Source organism: Barbus barbus (assembly GCF_936440315.1).
Source record: "Barbus barbus genome assembly, chromosome: 24".
NCBI classification, from domain to species: domain Eukaryota; kingdom Metazoa; phylum Chordata; class Actinopteri; order Cypriniformes; family Cyprinidae; genus Barbus; species Barbus barbus.
Genome location: NC_136752.1, coordinates 15,220,019 through 15,242,882, shown reverse-complemented (window position 1 = coordinate 15,242,882; position 22,864 = coordinate 15,220,019). Strand labels below are relative to the sequence as shown.

At 38.2% G+C, this 22,864-nt stretch overlaps 1 protein-coding gene across 2 annotated transcripts in view; it reads right to left on the bottom strand.

The window, feature by feature from the left end:
- LOC306844288 (E3 ubiquitin-protein ligase SH3RF1) overlaps positions 1 to 22,864 on the bottom strand; it is a 59,367-nt gene that overhangs the window by 17,405 nt on the left and 19,098 nt on the right. For both annotated transcript variants that reach the window (XM_079376293.1, XM_079376294.1), the window contains exons 3-5: positions 8,409 to 8,684; positions 7,778 to 7,873; positions 5,611 to 5,928 (exon numbers count right to left, since the gene is read on the bottom strand). In XM_079376293.1, coding sequence (XP_079232419.1) covers positions 5,611 to 5,928; positions 7,778 to 7,873; positions 8,409 to 8,684 — 690 coding nt within the window. The remainder of the gene's footprint in view (positions 1 to 5,610; positions 5,929 to 7,777; positions 7,874 to 8,408; positions 8,685 to 22,864) is intronic.

Below are 22,864 nucleotides of genomic sequence, written 5' to 3'. Positions count from 1 at the left end.
GATTATCGCAAAGTAGATTCTATCCATACAGGAGGGACTTGAGACTTGGTTTCATTAACATTTCTATCCAAACGATTGAAGAACTTCAGCATACACCACCAGAGAGACAAGATTGAGTTCTGATTCAACATTACAAGGTTAAATTTTTTATATATATTTAGAAAATAGGACACATTTTCCCTTCATGCCAACTTTAAGAAACTAACATTTCTCATGAACTAACTTTAGCAGAAAGTGTTTTTTTGTGCCAAAATTTTAAACAGATATTTTTTCTGCACGAGTGTGTTAACCTGGGAGCTAAAACTGAATGTTTTCTCCACAGAGATCTCAGAAAGAGTAAGTGCTGGAGGAGTGTGCTGAAGTACACGTGAATTTGTGTGTGTGTGTCTGTGCAAAGAGCATATCTCCCTGCCACAGGCCCGCTCAGCTTCAGGGTACATCACCTCTCAAGTCGCACCCTACAGGTTTGATTGTACAAGGTACTGAGTGAGTCAATGTGTGGGATATGAACATACTGGAGGGCACACAAACTCTCACAAATGCTGTGTGTTAATCTTGTTGACACACCACTTCCTGCAGGTGAGAATGACATCAGCGTTTGTCGATTGGATAAAATAAGCCAACAGCTGGATGATAGTCACAGCTGCGTGCAGGCCTTTCCAGGCAACGTTTCCACAATGCTGAAATCATGCACATTTCCTTTGCCAAATACTTTTTTCTTTCAAGAACAGTATTGTAATTCAACCCCCAAATTCACACAAGATTAGTTCACACTAACAAAAGCTCACAAAAATGAAAACTTTACTTACTCTAATGTGACTGTCTTTCCTCTGTGGAAAATAAAAGAAGATATTGTGAAGAATGTTGGAAATCAAACAATGGCTCAATCTATCTTTAATGTTCCACAGAAGACAGAAAGACACACAATATGAGTGTGTTGATAAAAAATGTCTGTGTGTGTGTGTGTATATATGTATATATATATATATATATATATATATATATATATATATATATATATATATATATATATATATATATATATATATATATATATATATACATATACATATACATATATACATACATACATACACACTCACACACATACATATATACATACATACATACATATACACATACATATATACATATATACATATACATACATACATACATATACACACATATATACACACACACATATACATACATATACATATATATACACATACATACATATATATATATATATATATATACACATACATACATATATATATATATATACACATACATATATATATATATATATATATATATATTAGTGGTGTCAAAATTAGCACGTTAACGCATGCTATTAATTATTTTCAGATTAACGCGTTAAAAATATTTAATGCAATTAACGCAGGGGCGGGGCTAGGTTTGGCCACCCCATTATATATATATATATATATATATATATATATATATATATATATATATATATATATATATATATATATATATATATATATATATATATATATATATATATATATATATATATATATATATATTTTAAAACTCTTTAAGGGTTTGAGAAATCTGGACATCAGGTATGCAATACTTGTACTATTTTTCATGCTTCATTCATAACTGAAATGTACGAAAAAACTAATTGTTTAAAAATACACAGCACCAAAATCTAAGACTTTCATTTTTGCTGACCTTTTCAAGTGTACTCAAATGAATGCGTGATATATTTAATTTGATAACTTCACTCCTACATCTGCCACTGTCAGTCTTGGGATTTTGTAGGTCAATGTCTCATCAAACTGTGATTTATCTGTCAAGGGTGACTTTCAAACTTTTACTATTATAGCTTATAAAATACAAGTCGCAGCTTTAAGATCTATATCAATAACAGGAACATATTTGAACTTTGTTCTGTGATTTTTTTAAGATAGAAACTTGGAAGGTATGTCTGAAAGGTAAGGAGAACATTGATGCTGTTGTTTTCTGCCACCAGTGACAACCGCAATGACCACTCAGAAAAACATTAAAACACACACTAACGAAATGAAAACTCCTATTCGGTAATTAGAGATGCATCCCTGCTGTGTTTCATAAAGCAGTTGGAACAAAATCAGCCGTGGCAAAAAGCGCCTATGCTTCTTACTCTCTTTTTCATCACTTTAAACATCCTCATCTTTCCAAATGGCCACTTTCTCTCAGTTTTTCCCTTTCTTTCTTTCCCTCAAACCAGAAATATATGAGAAAGCAATAAGTCTGTGGTTCATATATTCCAAATGTGTCACAAAAATCATGTAAATCGATACATCACTCTCATAAGAGGGTATAACTGCTACCACACAGAAGGGGGATCACTTTACAGGCTCAAACAGGCTTTTATGAGATCTGGAGAGTCTGGATAATTATTAGCGCTAAAACGCCTAGATAGGAATGTTAAAAAGAGCGTGAGAGAGAAAACGTGGGCATGCAAGAGAGGGACATCAAGGGAGCGAGAACAAGAGAGATAGTGTCTATATTCATAGTACTAGATGACAAAAACAACAGATCAATTATCATTGTGTTTTGCAGTTGTTCGGTTGCCTGACAACATTACTGGTGAAAAAAAAAGAAGACTGCAAGTATGACGGGGAAAAAATAAATGAAACGATATGCTGCAGTATGAAAAAAGTGAAGAAAAAAACGGGGACAAAAAAAGAGCCCAATTATAGACTCATAAACAGACTGCAGATGATAAATATTCTGGTTACGCATGTAGGAAATGGACTGGTGTCTTATGTAAATATACTTACTAGGTGTGAGTACAAAACACTGTGCTGGTTTCATATTAACACAAGATGACGAATTCTGTTGCTTGAGAAACTGTCTCACATTCTTAAAGCGTTAACACATGTTCACTAAAGCCACCACACATGCTTCCTCATTCCATCTGCACCAAGTATTCACTCTCATAAAACACTGTATCGGGGTCAGCTTTCACAACACCCCGTCTCAACCGCTCCTTTATGAACACGAAAATGGATCCAAGAGCACACAGACAGGCCGAAACTAAGACGACAGGTATAATGTGTCTTCTGTTGTGTTTTGTCCCACAGAAGAGGACTCCAGAGAGGTTCTTGGGCAGGTGATGACTTTAATGGAACAAACATCATGGAGAAAAGAGTTTTCCAGTTCAAATTCAAATTCACAAATTAGCAAATTCACATGCAAAGGAAGTCTAATACTGACATGAGAAGTGTGGAGATATCAGTTCAAAAATGACAGAATTTATTTCACTTCTGGTTGCTTCTTCGACAATTTCAGGTCACAACAACTAGGGGTGCAAGGCCTCTTTAAAATACTTCTTGTGTTTATATACTGCCACAAACATTACCATTTATGTGCCAAAATAAAGTGCACAAAGCATAAAACATTAACTAAGTCTCTTATACTCACCAGGACTGCATTTATTTGATTAAAAAACATTTTTATATATATATTTGAATACAATTTAAATTGAAGATGAAATTTAATAGATTTATAATAAAATTTATTCCTGTGATGGCAAAGCTGAATTTTCAGCATCATTACTCTAGTCTCCAGTCACATGATCCTTCAGAAATTATTCTAATAGGCTGATTTGGTGCTCAAGAAACATTTCTTATTATTATCATGTTGAAAACAGTTGTGCTGCTTAATATTTTTGTGGAAACTGATCGTTTTTCAGAATTATTTGATGAATAAAATGATTAAATATGCTGAATACAAAGAAAAAAGAAAAGAAAATCTTACGACAATCTTTTCAGTTTAAGTATGTTCTTGCAGCGACGAGGTTTAATTGGGTGATTTTTTTATTTTCCTTTTCAATGAAACAGCATTTTTTTGTGAATACAATAGAAATATTTTATGTAAGGGCCTAAAGTGAAATGACTACAGTAACTGAACAAGCTAGTCATTTAACTTATTTAACTGAAATTGACAGCGCTACCACATGAAGTCATTTATGAGTTTTTTGATGTCCGTGTATCATTTTAAATATCTAGACTTTGCTATTTTAGGGATGCCAGAAAAGACTCAAATTTACCACAAAGGCATCAAAGCCAAGCATTTTAAGTGATTTTCGCATTTTAAGTGAAAAGTAGTGGTTTTAGTATTTTAGTAGTTAGTTTTATTCCTTCTTTTTCATTTCATCCTCAGCAGAACAACCTGACACTCAGTGAGTCCTAAAATGTTTAAAACAAAAATCAAAATGAGTGTAAAGCAGAGGGGGAAAAGTCACATTCCTGGAAGTTCCTTAGAGCCCACTCCACACCAGAACATCCGCATGAAATGACATGTCTGTCTAGCATCTCCTTAGAGACGGCACTGCTCTGCAACCAGCGGAACAGCTGTAAGTGACTGTCATTCCAGGGTTGCTGCAGTAACCTCTGTGAGCGAGTGGAGGGGGGAGTGTTTGATGTGGTGGAGCACTGTCACGCACCAGTGGTCTCAAACGCTTGGACAGCATGTTGGACTGTGTGGAATGAGAGAGAGTAACTGCTGACAGAACAGGAGAGAACAGTAAGGTGGTGTGGACAAGCATCAGAGCTCTGGAGTGTGGGCAAGATGTCTGACATGATGCTCACTTTCTTTCCCTTCAAGCTACCATTTGCAGTTGTTTGATGAATTGTACCATTAGGCATTTAACTACTGTTGCGCATTCCCTCTCATTTGTCCTCTAACCATTATTGTCGGCTGAAGTGATCTTACTAAAGCAACACACAAAAAATATGGACATACCGCCTTCTTTGAATAGTACAACAAATTTCTCTGAGACTCAACATGTTTCGAAATCACACAATCTGTTGCTGTTTCATCACACAGTATACAGTCTCTCTGTCACTACACTAACTTGATTTGAATAGATCAAGATCAAGTAACTGCCAAGACATTGAATATTCATGTTATTCTTATGATTATTACGGTGGAGATATAAAATAAAGCAACATTATAAACAAATTTTTACTTTATATTCCACCATTAAGCTTCCTAAAGACATACATATATATAATATATATATATATTATTATGGTGGTACCTAATGAACAATGGCTAAATGAGTACATTTGAAAAAAGCATTCACATTAGCCTATCAAGACAAACGTCTCCAAGTATATGAGAAAGCCTTGTTTTAGGTGATCATGTCACATCTGCTTTGAGACTGGACTTCAAGAAATCTCTAAGGGAAATTAAGGCATTAGTGGGCGTCTGACTTTCTTTCCTCAGTCTATCTTTAAATACATCTGTGCAAACCCTGCTGTACGGCGTGTGTGTGCGCGAGTGCATGTGAACTTATCAGGCTATGTAACCATGACCACAGCTGAGAAGCTCATTCTCAGTGAGAAATTATGTCCTTACCACCACTCAGTATGAGAACTAATCTACATATAACATGGAGAGAGAAAAAGTGGATGATGAACAGAACATTTAGAGGTCAGCCACCATCATGCTGAAATAATCATCATCTTCCTCTCCTTATGGATGATCTTTTTCCCCATCACCAAATCACTCTAACATCACAAGGCTGCATAGTGTGCTCTGATATGCTGCATGAGTGTCAATCCATTAATTATCTCTCACCTGTGAAGGTGCACTGGAGGACAGGCCTCCGCTGAGCTCTCCGATCCGGGCCGCTGCTGTGGGGTTGGAGGAGCTGATCAGAACCGGGCCGCTGATCTCCATGGAGTGTCTCTGAGGTGGAGGGGCCAGGCAGGGCTTATGGGACATAGTCAGAGAGGTGAAGGAGTGCCGCTTCTTACTGTTCTTCTTCTCTCCAGTGGCTTTCTGGGAGCCATTAGCCTGGGGCCCCAAGGAAGAGGAGGACGGCCCTTCACTGGAGTCTCCTCCGCCTTCAGATGGCTTGTCCAGTTCTATAAGCTGTCGTGCTGCACTGTTAAACTGAAAATGGGAATGGAAATAATACTTTACACCACATACTATTACTACTGTATCTAATTTTAGACTTCTGGAAATGTTGTGAGACAGATTCGAACCTACAATGACCATTTAAGAACTAAGAAGAATATACCATGTGAATGAACTGCTAGGCCACATTTTGCACTTTCTTTAAATGTAATCTAACAAGGCGTGATGTACTTGTAGAGAATGAAAGAAGCAGGAGTACACTGAGAGAGTAATGAATCTTTAAATCAACAAACTGAAAAAGAGCTACATAACCATTTAGTTGACTTAATCAGAGAGTATTGGATCTGCATAATCTAAATGTGGCTACATGCACCATCCACAGCAACAAAAAAAAAAAAGTGTCTAGCAAGAAGAGCGGAGTAAAAAGTGACGGTAGAGTTCAAAGACTCAGCGTACAGTATGTGGGGCGGTGGGTGTGATGGGACTGCAGGCCATGTCTGATTTCAGGTGAAACTGAAATCAAAGGCAGACGAGCAGTGAGTCTCCAGCTAATGACAGAGCAACACCCATCACCCTGAGCAACCGACTCACTTTCTACACAAATGAGAGCAGCCAATCAAATGAAGAACCCTAGACACATTACACCTAAACACGCACTGATCTAGGTCACGATGTGGACTGATTACAGGTGTAGAGTGCTTAGGTGCAGTCTTACAATGCATGCATCTATTCATGTTATATGATTTGTTCAAGTATTAATAAATTAAACAATATGAGATACAATGGCAAGAACATTGGCAATTTTGGATTAGCACCAGTCAAATCCTCAAACTTTTGACTAGTAGAGCAAATAATACTAGATCTACAGCAAATCCTAGAATTAAAACGAGCTGTAACTTCATGATTCATCTAAGATGAGTGGTAATAAAGTGTAATATTACTTCAAGATCAGCTCATCATAATCCCAGTGTTGCCCTTGCAAACTCAGGCAGACAGTAAATAGTGCATAGGTGACAGCTCCTAAGAAAGACACGTGCCTGATTCCATTTCCAATACACTCTATGAAAACATATAAATTTATGGTGGCAGAAGGTGACACGGGAACAGAATTTTTTTTCCCTCCCGTTACTCTCTTTCAAATACCTGAGTGAATGTCACTTTTCCTGTCACCGGTATCAGAGATTACTTTCTCAAAAGCATTCATGTGGAAAAAGTCTGGAAAATTGCCAGGGCTTTTGTGTAAGCTTAAAGCCTCCGCCCCTCTCCTCCCTCGTTCTCTCGCTCTGCGCCAGAGAGATGCTATTCAAGCAGCACCATTCTGACAGAAGCTATTTTTGAATGTCTTTTGATGGTTATTTTTTCCCACAGGTTAGACACGTGGCTGGTGGAGAGCTCACGCTGGCTCTGCCAGGGTTCATAAAGGTTTTTGCCTATGTTTATGGGAGGAGGGACATGAGGTGTTGTGTGATGTGAGCTGCTGCAACACGTGAAGTTGGCTATGATAATTGTACCTAAGCTTGCTTGAGGTTGAGTGATTCAAGAGAGCAGTGTTTAAAGACAAGGCTGTTCATGTTTTAAGATGACAAATTAAAAGGCTGATGAGGTTTTAATACATCTCATATAATTAGCAAGAATTTGTGGGATCTCTGAGACTTTTAAGAGATGTGTGTTTCAACAAGAACAGAAATAAAGACATGGTGGGGGTGAAAGAGAGGCCAAATGACCAGGACGTGACAACAGCACAAATGGCAACAAAGTATAGTAAACTCTTAAAAGGCTGAAGAATATTTTACAAGGTTTCCAGTGAAATTCTAAACATAAAACATTAAACTTGAAAACATCAGGGAACAATGACAGTTTTAAATGCACTGATATGATTCACCTCTACATATGATATGGGGAAGATGCCAATCTTATCTCCCAGCATGCCTTCTGCCCAGTTCTCATCCACACGACGAATCACAGTAAGAATATCATCCTGAGGGCAGACAGAAAAAAACAGGTCCCTTGTTATTCAGCCAAAAGCCCTCACAGCAAGTTGTTAAAAAGTTTATAAAAAATCGTGCAACTCGAAGGCATCAATGAAAGCCAGGTATTTGTTTTTTTCTTTTTATAAAAATCTATCCAAAACACAAATGGCTCGAGGGGGATCAACACTTAAGTTGCAAACAGAAGAAAATGTTTTCCCATTTTCCAATTTCTCCAACATTAAAACTGTGCTGTTAGCTCGCCCCAAAAGTATTCACCCCCACATCTTTCCAAACCTGTATTATTTTTATTTTAAGCAAAAAACACAAAAAAGAAATTATGCCTCTTTTTCCACGCAAATTAAGTGATCATGGGGTGGATCTAAAAATGGCTGCAAAAAATGTTCATTGTTAGTTTAATGACACCCAATGCATTAAGTGTATTACAATTTGTTTTTCAACTTGTAATTGGAAGAAGGTGTGTTTGAATAAGTAAATAGTAAAGATGAAGGTCGAAGTCTGTATTGTGAGTAGATTTTCCAGCACCTTTGAAAAAGGCAAGCAGTCCTTGTCAGCCTCCTTGTCTTTCAGCTCAAAGTCATACAGGGCCTTGCATTGAGGGGGCGGCTGTGGGAGAGGTTTGATGACCTGGACAAAGTTTGTGGGGAAGAATCCATGGACTCCACCCATCTCTCCATGGTACCAGTTTTCATCCACCTGTCGGCGCAAGATGATGATGTCACCCTTGCTGAACTTGAGATCTCCGGCTTCTTTGCCATCATAGTTGTATAAAGCCTTGGCACAAGGTAGCTGAGGAACTCCCTGCAGTAAAGAGAAAGAGAAGAGGAGGATTACTAAAAGTGGGAGCCCAGGGTTTCCAAAGCAACTTGGATTCATGGATAATGCAAGATCAGCACTTAAAAGCACATTCATTTTTCAAACTCATAGGCAAGTGAAGGGTGACCGTGATAACCACAGCCAGCTTTCATAGAGCGTGACCATGTGTGGAGTGGAGGAGGATGTTAAGTGTAAAGTGAAGGCAGAGATTCTATAATTAACCCTTTGCTGCAAGGTTTTTTAAAACCTATACACTGCTATCTTTGGAGCCTATCACACTACCCATAACATGGACATCTGCAGAATGAAAAGAAACAAACAAACAACCACATATATACAGTCTTCGCTCAGCTACACAGTACAGAACACTATCACATAAGCTCACTGCTAGCTTTTGTGCTGCATATGAGCAATCAGTCTGTCTGGCTTGTCTTTCAGCCTGACCTTGTTGGCTTGTCTCTGTGTTTGACTGTGCCGAGCTGCTTTTTCTGTCTGTCTTGCACCGCCTGTGTTGCCTTACTGACTGCCTCCATGTCTGACAAACCCAAAATGCTTTGGGATATGCCAATGGATTCAACAATGTTATGGGGCAAGCCTATTTATCAATGTGCGTGGAGTTTTGGAATCATCTGGAACTGGTCAAAGCTCCTTTCAGGCCGGACAATGATCCACAGCCAGAGAGAGGGAGGAAGCAGCAGACACAGTTCTGCTGAACTGAATGAGCCCTTTTCAGGCAAACTTTTCCAGAGAGGCACCCTCTGTCCAAGAGAACCCTCCCCCCACCACCCAGCATAAAGCCCCATGGGCTTCCTCGACTGTAGCATGCATCTCCTGCACATAGTGAGGAGAATGATAATCACAAAAAATGACAGAGAATCAGAATAACATTATAAAAGACTTGAAGGTATTGAAAAGGAGTGAAGGAAAGAAGATAGATGGGCAGTGGTGTAGACAGATAGGCAGGTAGGAATAAATTAAGGGAGGAAGAAAAGAAAGAAGGTAGTTAGGAAGTAAGGAGGGTGGCTAGGTAGGTAGACAGGAAGGAAGCAAAGAAGGTGAGTAGGCAAACAGGTAGAGTAGAGGATTAAGTAGGTAGGTAGTAAGGGAATAAAGAAAGAAGGTGGGTAGGCAGATGGGATAGTGTAGGTAAGAATAAAGTAAAGGAGAGGAAGGACGGTGGAAAGGAAAGAATATGGTTAGGTAGTTAGGCAGGTTGGAAATGAAGTTGGTTAGGTAGGCAGACATGAGGGAAGGTAGGTAATGAAACAGAAAAGAAGGCAGTTGGTAGGAAGGAAGTTGGTTAGCCAGGTAGACAGGAAGGAAGACAGGTAGGCAGGCAGATAAGTTCATAGGTAGGAGGGAAGAAAGGAAGGAACGAAGGATAGAAAAGCGGATAGCATGTAGGTGGGCAGGTTTCTGGCAGGGCAGGGATGACGGAACAAAGGTAGAAATGTAAGTGGGTGGGTAAAAATAACTTAGGAAGGAAGTAAAACAGACAGGAAAGTAGGCAGAAAGAAAGGAAGGCAGGATGGAAGAAAGGATGAAAACATGGGAAGCTGAAGAGAGAGAGACTGATGTGGTACTGTTCAGTCCAGAGGAGGATCAGACAGTGACTTAGCAGCACTCACCGCAGAGAGGACAGATGGCCAGCCAGACACTGAGACAACTAACTAGAGGGCAAACTGACCTTTCAGAAACCACATCCCTTTCTCAGGAAACAGGAAATAAAGATGAACTTAAGAAATGTTATTTGCTCACAATTCTATGTCATTTGGGCCGACAGCTTTATTTGATGTAACGTAATGTGTGCTCAAGTCCACGGACTCGAACAACTGAAAAAAAAAAATCAAAGCTCCATTCATCTGTGCACCTCTGTGCTGTTTTCATCCCCCTTCTGTGGGCCTCTCTCAAAGGCAGCTGTCAGCAGATCTGCAGATTTACCCACTTTGCTCAGCTTAGAGCATGAAACAGACAGAAAGAGTGAGAGAAGAGGAAATACACGAAAGAACAAGGGAAAAGATGGGTGGATAAGAAACAAAAAAAGAACAGGAGGGCAAGAAAGAAAAGGAGAAAGAAAGAAAGAAAAAGAGTTTGAATAAATGAATGTTAGGACGGCCGGTGTGTGTGTTTTTCCGGTCTAAGCCTTGCGTGTGAAAATGAAGGGCGATAAAGATCGCTTGAACTGGACCGACATGAAAGAACCGCATTCAGGCTTTTATCCATGCCAAACAGAGCACTGAAGGTGTACGTGTGTATGCTTGCCCGTTTGTTAAGGTTACATGAACCTCACTGGTTCTATTAAAAAAAAAAGTGAGGCCACTCGTTGCCTTTGAGGCTTTCCAATCTCAAGACTCATCCTGCTCCAAAAACTCTTTCTTGGGACAGGAGCGATAAACACCAGTCTGTCTCCCTGAAGATCTGAAGAATAAGACTGGATGATCCTGGATCAGAACTACACAATATTAGACACAAATGCAAGACAGCTCTGAGCGTCCAACGGGCCTGAAATGACTTGCTGCTGTGCAACTGCTCAAAACTTCTCTTACTGGAGGGAAAAACAACAACACCTTTATGTTGTTAAAACGTGCTCCAGTGCTGAAGCAAATAAGATTATAATGTAAACAAGATACCTAAAAGTACCTCGTAACAAAATAAAAACCTCTGGTGGCTTTCAGTGTCTACACTGCAGGCATGCTGATCTATCCTCTCTAATTACCAATTACAACTAATTTGTCATTTCATAGATTCTTTCCAGTGCCTTACAGTACAGTACAATTATCACCAAGATGGCGGGGGAGAAGAAAAGACTCATGAATGCAGCCGTTTCTCAAATCAATTGTAATTTTGCATTACAGTAAAGACCTGATCACATTTTGGATAGTTTACCAAATAGCTGTCATTTACTCATGTTGTTCCAAACCTACCTGAGTTTCTTTCTTCTGGCGAACACAAAAGAAGATATTTAGAGGAATATTGGAAACCAAACAATTGCTGGTAGCCACTGATTTCCAATGTATGGAAACAAATATTATGAAAGTCAATGGCTACCAGCAACCTGTTTGGTTACCAACATTTTTCAAAATATCTTCTTTTGTGTTCAACAGAAGAAAGAAATTCATACAGGTTTGGAACAACATGAGGGTGAGTAAATGACAGCAGAAAAAAATTATAATTTTTTGGTGAACTATCCCTCTAAGTTTAGTGACTGAAATTAATCTTTTACTATGAACCAAAACCAAAATCAAAGTTTTCATTTAGCCAAAAACTGAAAATAAAGTTTCAGTTAATAAATTTGAGTAATTGAACTTTGTATTTTAGAGTTTCGCGGTCACAGGTGATTAAACAGTCGTAGTACAGCACTTAGGCAATGAGATGCCAAAACTCCTTAAAATCATGAAGTGCAAAAATTAATTTTCACCTCTTCTTGGTTAAATGTCTTGCTCAAGGGAACATTGGTAAATTGTAAAACTATTCGTAGTGATACATTTAATAAAAACTGAACAAAAACAAAATTAAATAAACAAGGGACTGGCTCTTAGATTCCATCACGCAATTCGGCTGACAGCGATGTTTGACGTTTCTTAGCGGAGTGGAACCTTCCTATAATCTGTCAAAGCGTGACAGCTAGATGTGCCTAATACAGCACTAATGAGAAATGTGTAATACAATACTAATGAGTTCTCCCAGTCACAAGCCATCAATCACTATTAAGGCTCTAATATCCACAAACATTCCTAACCATCTCTAAATCACTGTTAGAGACAAACTAATGTCATATCATACAGCCTTTTAGCTCACTCAAAGAAGACTCTTTCCCTCGTTTCTCGTCTTTTCAATTCACACCCATCTCATCTGTGACCCATCAATGTCTAGATCATGTTTTAGAAAGGTTGACAGGGCTCCAGACTAAAGAAACAACTAGGGAGCCACTAAAAATTAAACAGTCAGGCATCAAATAAAACTTTTTACTTCATAAATATATGAAAATGTCTCATGACAAAGAAACATTTTAGTATTCTGACAACAATTTAAAGGGATAGTTCACCCAAAAATAAAAATTCTGTTATTAATTACTCACCCTCATGTCGTTCCAAACCCCCGTTCATCTTCAGAACACAAATTAAGATATTTTTGATGTAATCTGAAAGCTTTCTGATCCTGCGTAGATAGCAACACAACTGACACGTTCAAGGCCCAGAAAAGTAGTAAGGACATTGATAAAATAGTCCATGTGACAGCAGTTCAACCTTAATTTTATGAAGCTACAAGGATACTTTTTGTGTGCAAAGAAAACAAAAATAACGTATCAGATTATATGAACAACAAATCAGTAAACGAACTGAACTGATTTAAGTCTCACAAACCTTAAGTATCAGAGTAGTGGTTTCCTAGTTAATTTCGAATCAGACATTGACTTTCATTTACCAATCAATATTAAACTTAGTAACTGCTTTGAACAATTCAGAGTGAGTTTGATAATCTTTTGTGAATCTTTATGATTGACTCATTAACAAGAACAGGTTAATAAGAGTCATTCACTTGCGAATCGATATCACTGTTCGTCCTGTTCATTGTTGTAATTTTTTTTATTTTAGTCACAGTCTGCAGCCCTTGATAATGTATTAAAGTAGTGCTAAGAGTCAACGCTAAAGGCAAATTATGATGACAAAGTCATTAAAAAAAGGTTACACCAGCTGGGGTGCAATAGGAAACAGACACTCCACACATTAACTGAATGAATCAGTTTGTGTTTGGAGTACGCAAAGCGTGCATCAAAACGCTCTCAGTGCACAGAAGGGCAGTGCAATGCTTCCCTGATGGTTTTTACAAGAGCTGTTATAGGAGTCGGGGTGGGTGGGTCAGGCAGGAGACAGTCTGACCCCCATCTAGAATAATTTAGTTTAAGAAATCCCCCAACACACAGATGACAGAAAAAAGAGGACAACTCCCAAGAGGCACAAGCAGTCAAGCCCATCAGAGAGTAGTGCTTACCTCGCAACCCTAAAGCACTCAGGTTCACCAAATGGAGATGACGTAGGTTTATTGACAGGAATTTGTGTGCATGTGGCAGCCATGTTGTTTTCATTACATCTATATGAACTGAAATGGGCTGCTAATGGCTCCGTTTATGACCACTGGGAAATGACCTGACCCTCATCTGTGTCCTCTGCTAAAAATGGACTCCCACCTACAGCTGTTGCTGAAGCCTCATACTTCTTACCTCGAGAGTAACGGGTCTCCCAGCTGAAGCTTTAGTGGATAATTACTTTATAAAGGATGATAGATCAGGTGTGGAGGATGCTGAGTGGGCATTAATGATCGAGGAAAGGAGGGAATTGATGCAGTCGCTGCAGGGCTGAGGTCTGAATAACAAAACATCAGGTTTGGCCAGGTAGTGGGAAAAGATATTTGTCTATCGCTATCATTTGAACCCAATAAGAAGCAAAGGCTTATCAGACTGCAGCAAGATCTTGATGAGGAACAGAAAGAACGGTGTTTATGTTAGACACGAGAGAGGGGGGGGGGGGGGGGGGAGAACAGTTAGAGAGCTAATCAGGCTATAGACATGTACTTGCTGTCCTGTCTTTCTACATTCAACCCTTGATTGACCTTTATATCCAGCAAATGAGCAGTGTGCTCCCATGGTCAAAAGTGAAATGGGGTAGTTAAGGTTTCCATGGCAACATCTGCAGAAGATCCACAGTTGTTTCTGTCACCCTCACAGCAGAACACAGAAATGAGAGGTGGGGAGGTGGCAAGATGCAGAAGTTTCATGGCAGGATGCTAGAAAACAACACTTGATTTGACACACACTGAGAGGGAAAATGGGAAAACACTTTAATAATGGTCTCTAAAAGCTTAATCCCCATTACAAAACAGATAAAACTAGATTTTGACCTTTAATCCATCTCAAGTGGTAAAGTGAAGTTTGCTTGGTCATTTTTAACTTTCCTTTAAGTGATTTATTATTTACAGGTGAGAACATTTCAGGTTCCTAACTGGTCCCAACTAGATACTCAACCCGAAAGTGAGGGTATTTAAAATAATAATAATAAAAAAATAAAAATAAAATAAAAACAATTGCACAGACATAGATTCTCAACTTCATAAAAAATGAGGGTAAGTCATTCTACAGGTGCACTATACCTACCCAAGTACTCCTAAATCATTTAGACTGAGACAATAGGAAAAGGAAAATAGGAAAAAAGAGGAAATTTTAAAATAGTCCAAGAAACCAACTTTTTACATTTTTGGACTATATGTAATAGACTAATTAAATGGTCAATTCTCAATTTATTAATTAAAAAATAAAAACGCAAACATTGACTTTTACTTTATTTAGGCATTTTTATTTTTCAGTTAATAAAAAGATAAGTGATTCCTTTTTATATCTAAGTGCTACTCCTAGGGATGGGTATCGTTTACATTTTATCGATACCGATACCGGTACTTATCGATACTGTTATCAATACTATTGGGTGCAAAAATATATGATATGAAAAGTTGTTAAAAATTTCAAGTTATTTTATTACTGCTGAACTTTAGCAACTGTATTAAAGTATTAAAGTCAGGTGCAGGGAGTTATTTTTCGCTTTGTGTTTTAATTTATTAACATTAAAGGAATAGTTCACACATAAATGAAAATGATCATTTACTCACTCTCAAGTTGTTTTATACCTGAATGAGTTTCTTCTGTTAAAAACAAAAGTTATTTTGAAGAATGTATTAATCTTTATTCTTGTGCTGAACACAAAAGAAGATATTTTGAAGAATGTGGGTAACCAAACAGTTGCTGGTCCCCAGTGACTTCCATATTTTTTTTCTTACTATCAAAGTCACTGGGAACCATGCAACAACTGTTTGGTTACCCACATTCTTCAAAATATCTTCTTTTGTGTTCAGCACAACAATAAAAATTAATACAGGTTTGGTACAACATGACAGTGAGTAAATAATAGAATTTTAATTTTGGGGTGAACTGTCCCTTTAATGACAATTGGCAGCATGTTTAGTTCTGTGCCTTTAAGACCTGCACGCATCTGTTTCTCTCTCAACTGTTTACTTTCACTTTAAACATAGCTAACTGTGTTTATATGTAAACCTTGTGTGTTTTTGAGAGTATTAGCGCAATCAGACGATAACCAAGTAATCATGTGCTGTTTGACCAGCCTTTTAGTGTACGCACGCTTTAAGTGCAAGTGTTTTGAATAAGCGGATGTCAGAAAAGCATGCAAATGAAATGTTTAACCGGCAAGGCTTTAAACTAAAGCACACGCAAATAACGTACTTTTGTGATTGTGAATAAGTGCAGTGTCTTGTGAGTGTAACTACCGCTGAATCAACATTTGATGTGAATGTGTCTCGCGAGTTGCAGTTGGGACTGGAGCCGGGAGACAGTAAATACAGCGCATTGCTTGAGGTAGATGTTGTGTTTTGTCAGTAAATGTTTCATTATATTACTGGTGTTGCCTCCTTTGTTTACTATTACACTACTGCATATAGCCTATTGCATCTGACACTGATGCCGCTTAGTTTTGTAAGGCGAGCCCACACTTTCGAACGTTTCACTCTTGCCGCTTTCATGAGAAATCGAGTCCCCCCTCGAAATCGGGTCCGCTTAGAACCCCAAGTGATCCAATTGCCTAAATAAATACATAAAGATATTACTGTAAAAACGTATGGCTTACTATATCGTGCATAATAGAACAAAATGGTGCATAATAAAACAAATAAAACGTAATTTCTTACACTTGATTAACTGCTAATTAATAAATAAAAGTAATAATATCCTATTAAGTGAAAAAAATTCTAATAATTAATTAGTTTTATTGATAAAATAATACATTTTAAATTTAACACTTAATTTGTAACAATTTAAAAATTATTGTGAAAACATGTTGGATAAGTGCAAATTCCTGTATAAAATAAGCTATGCCGCTTATTAAATAAGCTATCAGGTTATCTGTATGCTATGCTAGTACATAAGCTAGCGAATACAGACATTAATTATCACTATAATGTAAATAGCATTTATCATTACATGATTTTGTAGGAATTGTACTGAGGCACTAAAGAGAGTATCTATTAAAAGTAATTTGAGCCAATGGGATCGCTTGGGGTCCTAAGCAGACCCGATTTCGAGGGGGGACTCGATTTCTCACGACACCGCCACTGATTGCACGCAAACACACACCGCACACGGGCATGGGTATCACACGCACGTCGAGCAAACGACGGCCACATCATTCAGTGAAGGATAATGTCAGGCGGCAGCTTCTAAGTCATTAATAATGAAGTATACAGAGATAAAACAACGCAAGTATTGATAACAGTATCGTTTGTCATGAAGCTTATCGGTAGTCCAGTACTGACCCAATTATGTACCGGTCCAAAAAAATACCGGTTCTCGGTACCCATAGTTACTCCCAGTCCTCCATAGTTTTACACTGCCTTTCAACCCTTTAGACAGAAACACAAAACACACAAATGCAATCTTGTCAACAACCTTGTTATATTTATTTTATAGGATGCTGGAAAGAGTTGATTGCTTAAATTTACAGACATCACATTTTATCGTGACACAGCATGAATGCCTGTGAGATATTATCCCAACACTAATAAACCACAGAACAGAGGAAGAGAGAATCACAAAAACAGGAGGCAAAGTAAAGCTCTGAAAACACTAGGCTAGCTGTCTGGACCCCAGATGTGCATCTGGACCACAATCACAGATGAACCCGAGCAGAACGGCTTTCTCCTGATCCCTCTTTCTCAGCCCTCTCCATTTACCTTCTACCTTCGTTAAGGTCATCCAGTCATACACTTGTGACTATTTAAAGCCATGTGACCATCCCACCTCATTACAACCTGCACCTGTTCCACAGTCAGCGACCTCCATAAAACCTCTGCATTTCACCTTGCCATGGGGAACCAAACTACACTTTAGGGGCTCATGGGAACCACTGCATTACAGCTCGATTGAATCAATCTGCCACAGACCGGTGTGCAAAGTCTCACGGGAGTTGGAGTCCTTTCATGAGATCAAAGCTGCCCAGCCTAAATGTGTGGACAAATGAACCATGAAGCAGGCATGTGTAAAGCTCAATGTCAAAAACTAGAAGCAGAGGCCTATTTAAGAGGAGAAGAAAAGTCTTTCATTGAGTAAAACACGAAACATATGGGAGTACAGCAGAGACGTTGCTGAGGCAACACTTTTCTGTAAGCTACAGATTAGTCATCAAAAAGAAACTGTTTAAACATGGAGGGGGTCTGGGCTTTATAGTGGAATTATGGGAAAGGAGCATGTGGTTTTCATGAAGGATGAGCGTAACTCTGTGTATGTGTAACTCGCTGGGAAAATAAAGCAAATTTGTGCTGTTATTTTGTATGTGGACACTTTTTCTCTCACTGTGTGTGTGTACACTTGCCTGACCTCACTTACTACGGTACAGACAGGTGGTTTGGGCTGTGCTGAGGATCACAGATTGTATATCTTAACACTGCATGGGTGGAATTACACAACTCTCAATCTCCAGGACTGGGGAAAAAGGGCCACACAGACAGGCAAGAACTTATTTAACATTCAGTTTTTAACCTCACCACATCTCCTTTTTTATTCATCTACCTGATTGCATAAGCGGGTGCTTACGAACGAGAAGGCGCTATGTCAGAGAGCACTCAGAGGAAAAACACAAGGGTTTGCTAAAGTAGGGCTTCATCATGCAGAAAAGTTGAGACAATTTTAACTTTTGCTGCAGTGCACTCAAAGGAATTCATTGACCAATGGCAATTTCAGACAGGCAGGTTCAGTGCTTTCAGAAATCCAAATTACCATATTCCCCACATGATTTCAAACTAACCCAACTCTACTTACAACCTTAAAAGGATCATGTGTGTCCCTGTCTATCAAACGCACCATCAGACCCCTTTCTAGTGTGTACATTTCCTTTTGAAGCAATGTATTTGTTTATTAAATTAATACTTTTATTCAGCAAGGATGCATTAAATTGATCAAAGTGACACCGAAGACATTAATAATGTTACAAAAGGTTTCTATTTCAAATAAATGCTTTTTAAAATTTTCTATTCATCAAAAAATCCTGAAAAGCATCACATTTACCACAACAATTAACTGTTTTCAACTGAGATAATGATAATGTTTGGGAGTACCAAATCAGCATATTACAATGATTTCTAAGGGGCTTGTGACACTGAAGACTGGTGTAATTGCTGCAAAACAAATTCAGCTTTGCCATCACAGGAACAAAATTAAATTGAAAACATATTAAAGTAAAAAACACAGCTCTTTTAAATTATAATAATATTTCACAATATTGCCTGTTCTAACTATGTCGTCAAATAGCTATTCCGACCACAAACTTCTGAATGATAGTGTTCCTAAGATGCTATTTTTGCACCTTTTTTGGATAGTATCTAGTATAAAGTGTAGAAGCATATTGCTGAGACAATCTGCTGCATGTTTTGAACCTACAAACTTTCGCTCACGTGCCCAAACATTAACCACTAAGCCTCACAACCCCAATTCCATTGCCCACAATCACTGCAGTATTCTGCATCTCTCAACCACTCTTTTCTCTCTCTCTCTTTGTTTCTGTCCTCCTCCACACACTCATGTTCTCTCTCCTCCTTCTGTATCTCTCTCCTTACTTAACTGACAACACTTCTGGTCTTTATGCACACACTCTCTCTTCACCGCAGCATGAAGCTGTTACGAATGCAGAAATAATGACGGAGGAAGCAGAGTGCTTGAAAGTCTGTGAAAGACAATGCAAAGATGCGTATGTGTTTGTGTGTGTGTGTGTGCAAATTTGTGGCAAGACAGACTGAGTGAAAAGATGCAAAGAGATAGAGAAGTGATTAGCATTGGAGAGTGCACTCTTTTCTCTCTTTTTCCCTCTCACCAAAACGAAAGCTTCTTTGAGTTGGTGTGAAAATGGCCTGAAAGGATGTCTAGGGTACATTTCTCTGGTATGTTTTACAGTTGGAACAAATGCAATCAGTTGTAAAAAGCTAATGATGACATAATTTGGATCTTTCATGCTCCTGGTCACACTCATACTATAAACACATTTCTCAAAGCGTTTTATCTCAGAATAAATCGTCTTCCGAGAGCAGCTCTCATTTTTCGCATCTCTTGCATCAGCGGCAGGCAAATGAAAGCGCTGTTCTGTGCATGCAAGTTTTGCTGGAAAATCCAATGTGACAAAAACATGAATAAAACAACTTCTCGGTTCTCAGCCGTTTGGACTAAGCGACCAAACGAAACGTGAAAAAAGCCTCACTCTGGGATGTTTTTCTGCCTGTGCTCCGTTTTTCCATCTATTCCTGCCAGTTCTCCCAATCCATGCAATTAATGTCTCCTTTTCATACAGCTTTCCATCAAAGACACAAACCCCCTCTCTATCTCTCACATGTCAAATCTCTCACCTAACTGTCAAGGCTTCGTTTCATTGGCCGGTATATGGAAGCACACTGGGCCCAGAATGCAAAGTTCTGCAAGTTAGGTGACGATACAGCTAGAGCTCGGCTTAGTGTTAACAAGAAACAAGCCGACCACCTGCTCTCATCTCTTTAAACAAAACCGAATAAGTCTGTATAACAGAAAATCCTGTTAAAAGTGTGCAACAGAGATTAGTAACTTGGCCTGTAATATCTCCTAAATCTCTTTCATAACCTGGTATAAAGTTTAAGTAGAGCAAAGTTACTTGGTTACATGGTCACATATCATATCACACTTCCATATTCACCACAAACATTCAGCTATCAGAGAAAGAAAAAAACAAGAACAACCAGGAAAAACAGTGGGCTGGCTGCCATGGTGACAGAAAAAGGTCTAATGTAATTTGGCGTAGTTAGAGGGGGAGGAGCATGATAGAATGAGACTAATGAGGTTAGCGTAGCAAGCTTTATTAAAGTGCTAAACACACGCTTGCGCTTTAGCGCCAAATGCCAACGCTGAAGCTGTTCCAGGCCGATTCCACAGGCCCGATTAGCACGACATTCAGAAGCGGTTCCTGCAGCTTCACGCCCACCCACAGAGCTGCCTCTCTAATCCACTTCAGTGTTACAGTCACACAATCACCACTTAATCACACTTATCAGCTGAAAGAGAGATAGAAATTAAAAAAATAAGAGCAAGGACAGAAGCAAATAAGAGTCTGACAAAGAGCGAAAGAGTATAATAAAGAGTGAAAACCGGTAAACAGAAGTGAAAAAGCCAAAAAAATAAAAATAAATTATAATATATATTATATAAAGCAAAATAAATGCAAAAAAGAAAGCAAGTACAAAATAGTGAAAGAAAAAGCAAGAGTAAAACAATGAAAACCTAAAACACAAATAAATCAACAAAAAATAAATAAAACGATAGAGTGAAAACGGAAAAAGCTAAAGAAACACAATAAGAGCAAAAAAGAAAAGAGCAAAAGAAGAAAAAAAAGACCACAAGAAAAAAATTAGCGAAAATAGAAGCAAAGGGTAAAATAAAAAGCAAAAATGAGTAAGAATGAAACAGTACAGTAAGTGCAAGAAATATGGCAAAAGTAAGAGAGAAGAAAGAAAAATGATTGAAAGAAGGAAAGAATGAAGGGAAAAGAGCAAAAGAAAAATGGTCAATAAAGAGATCAAAAAAGAAAGAGCTAAAGAAAGGCAAGAGCACAAGGAAGAACACCAGAAAGTATGAACGCATGAAAAAAACAAATGAAGCAAGAAAGAGCAAAAAAGCATTGAAAATGGTAAAGCGGGACATGAGTGAAGGAAGAAAACTAAGCAGGACAAATGAAGCAGAAGGGAGGTTAAAGAAACGCCACTCAAGGGACAAATGCAGATGAACTGAGATGTAGAGCCCCTGAGGATCCCAATAAAACTTTCACAGAGACTGAGGAGCGTGTGACAAAACAGAGGGACAGAAAAAATCCCAAAACACCATCTCAAAGGAGCTTCCTCAGTTTGACCTAAGAATCCCACCACATCATAACCACTGCTCAATATTACAGAACCAGAGTAGGGCTGCAGCGATTCGACGACGTCGTCGATTATAATAATACGTTGATTAGCATGGAGTGCGTCGACGCGTCGCACCTTTAGCTACGCCCATTACGCGAGCCAGCAGTTATCCCTACTTAAGACTGCTTTTCTGCCCTGTTTAACTCAAACAAGACTCTAGAGCAGAAGTTAAAGGCTAGTATGACAACATCACTTCACTTCATAGAGTTGCGTTCATAGAGCATTCTATTATTATACGACCGTCAGAACCGCATTCAAAGCTGCGCTGAATGAACGGAACATCGAGTTGCCTATATAATCATGACGGGTTTAATTCACCCAGAGAGACAGAGAAATGATTCGCGTTCATCTTAAGATCCACTGGAGCTGCCGTCAGTGCCGCGTGCGCCAAACGCGCTCCCTGCACTCGCTAACAAAGCATTTAAAGTCATTGCTAGTTTAACTGTGCGCTGGATAGGACAAGCCTCGACTGGGCTCATTGATTTAAAAACGGGCTGTCAACTGTGATAAAACTTTTGTGATAAAAAGATGTTTTAATCTGCTGAATAAATAAAACATTTCAAGTCTCTCACCTGTAAGCAACTGCTGTCAGTCCCAAACAGTAACTGAATGCAGCCATAATGTGCGTTTCTATTGATTTTCACTGCCCTGTCATTTTCTCTCTCTCTTTATTAATTATTTATTGTTATTATTTTTCTCTCTTTTCTTATTTTTTATTTATTGTTAATTTCTCTCTTTCATTTGATTTTTTTTTAATTATTTATTGTTATTTATTTTTCTCTCTTTTCTCGTTATTATCTTTATTTATTGTTATCTTCCTTCTTTCTTTCTTTGTTGTTATTACTATTTATTTTTTGTAAAGTATTAATTATGAGAAAACATTTGAATAAAATAAAAGATTAATAGCAGAAGTTACTGTTATTATTGATAGCATAACTAAAGAATTAATCAACTCATAAGAAAATAATAAATAGATTAATTGAAAAATAATCGATAGATTAGTCGACTAATCGAAATAAATAAATAAAATATATTAGTCGACAATAAAAATAATCGTTAGCTGCAGCCCTAAACCAGAGAGACGTGATGCAACACAAATCTCACACACCACAAGATCTGAGCACTGTTGTTTAATTAAA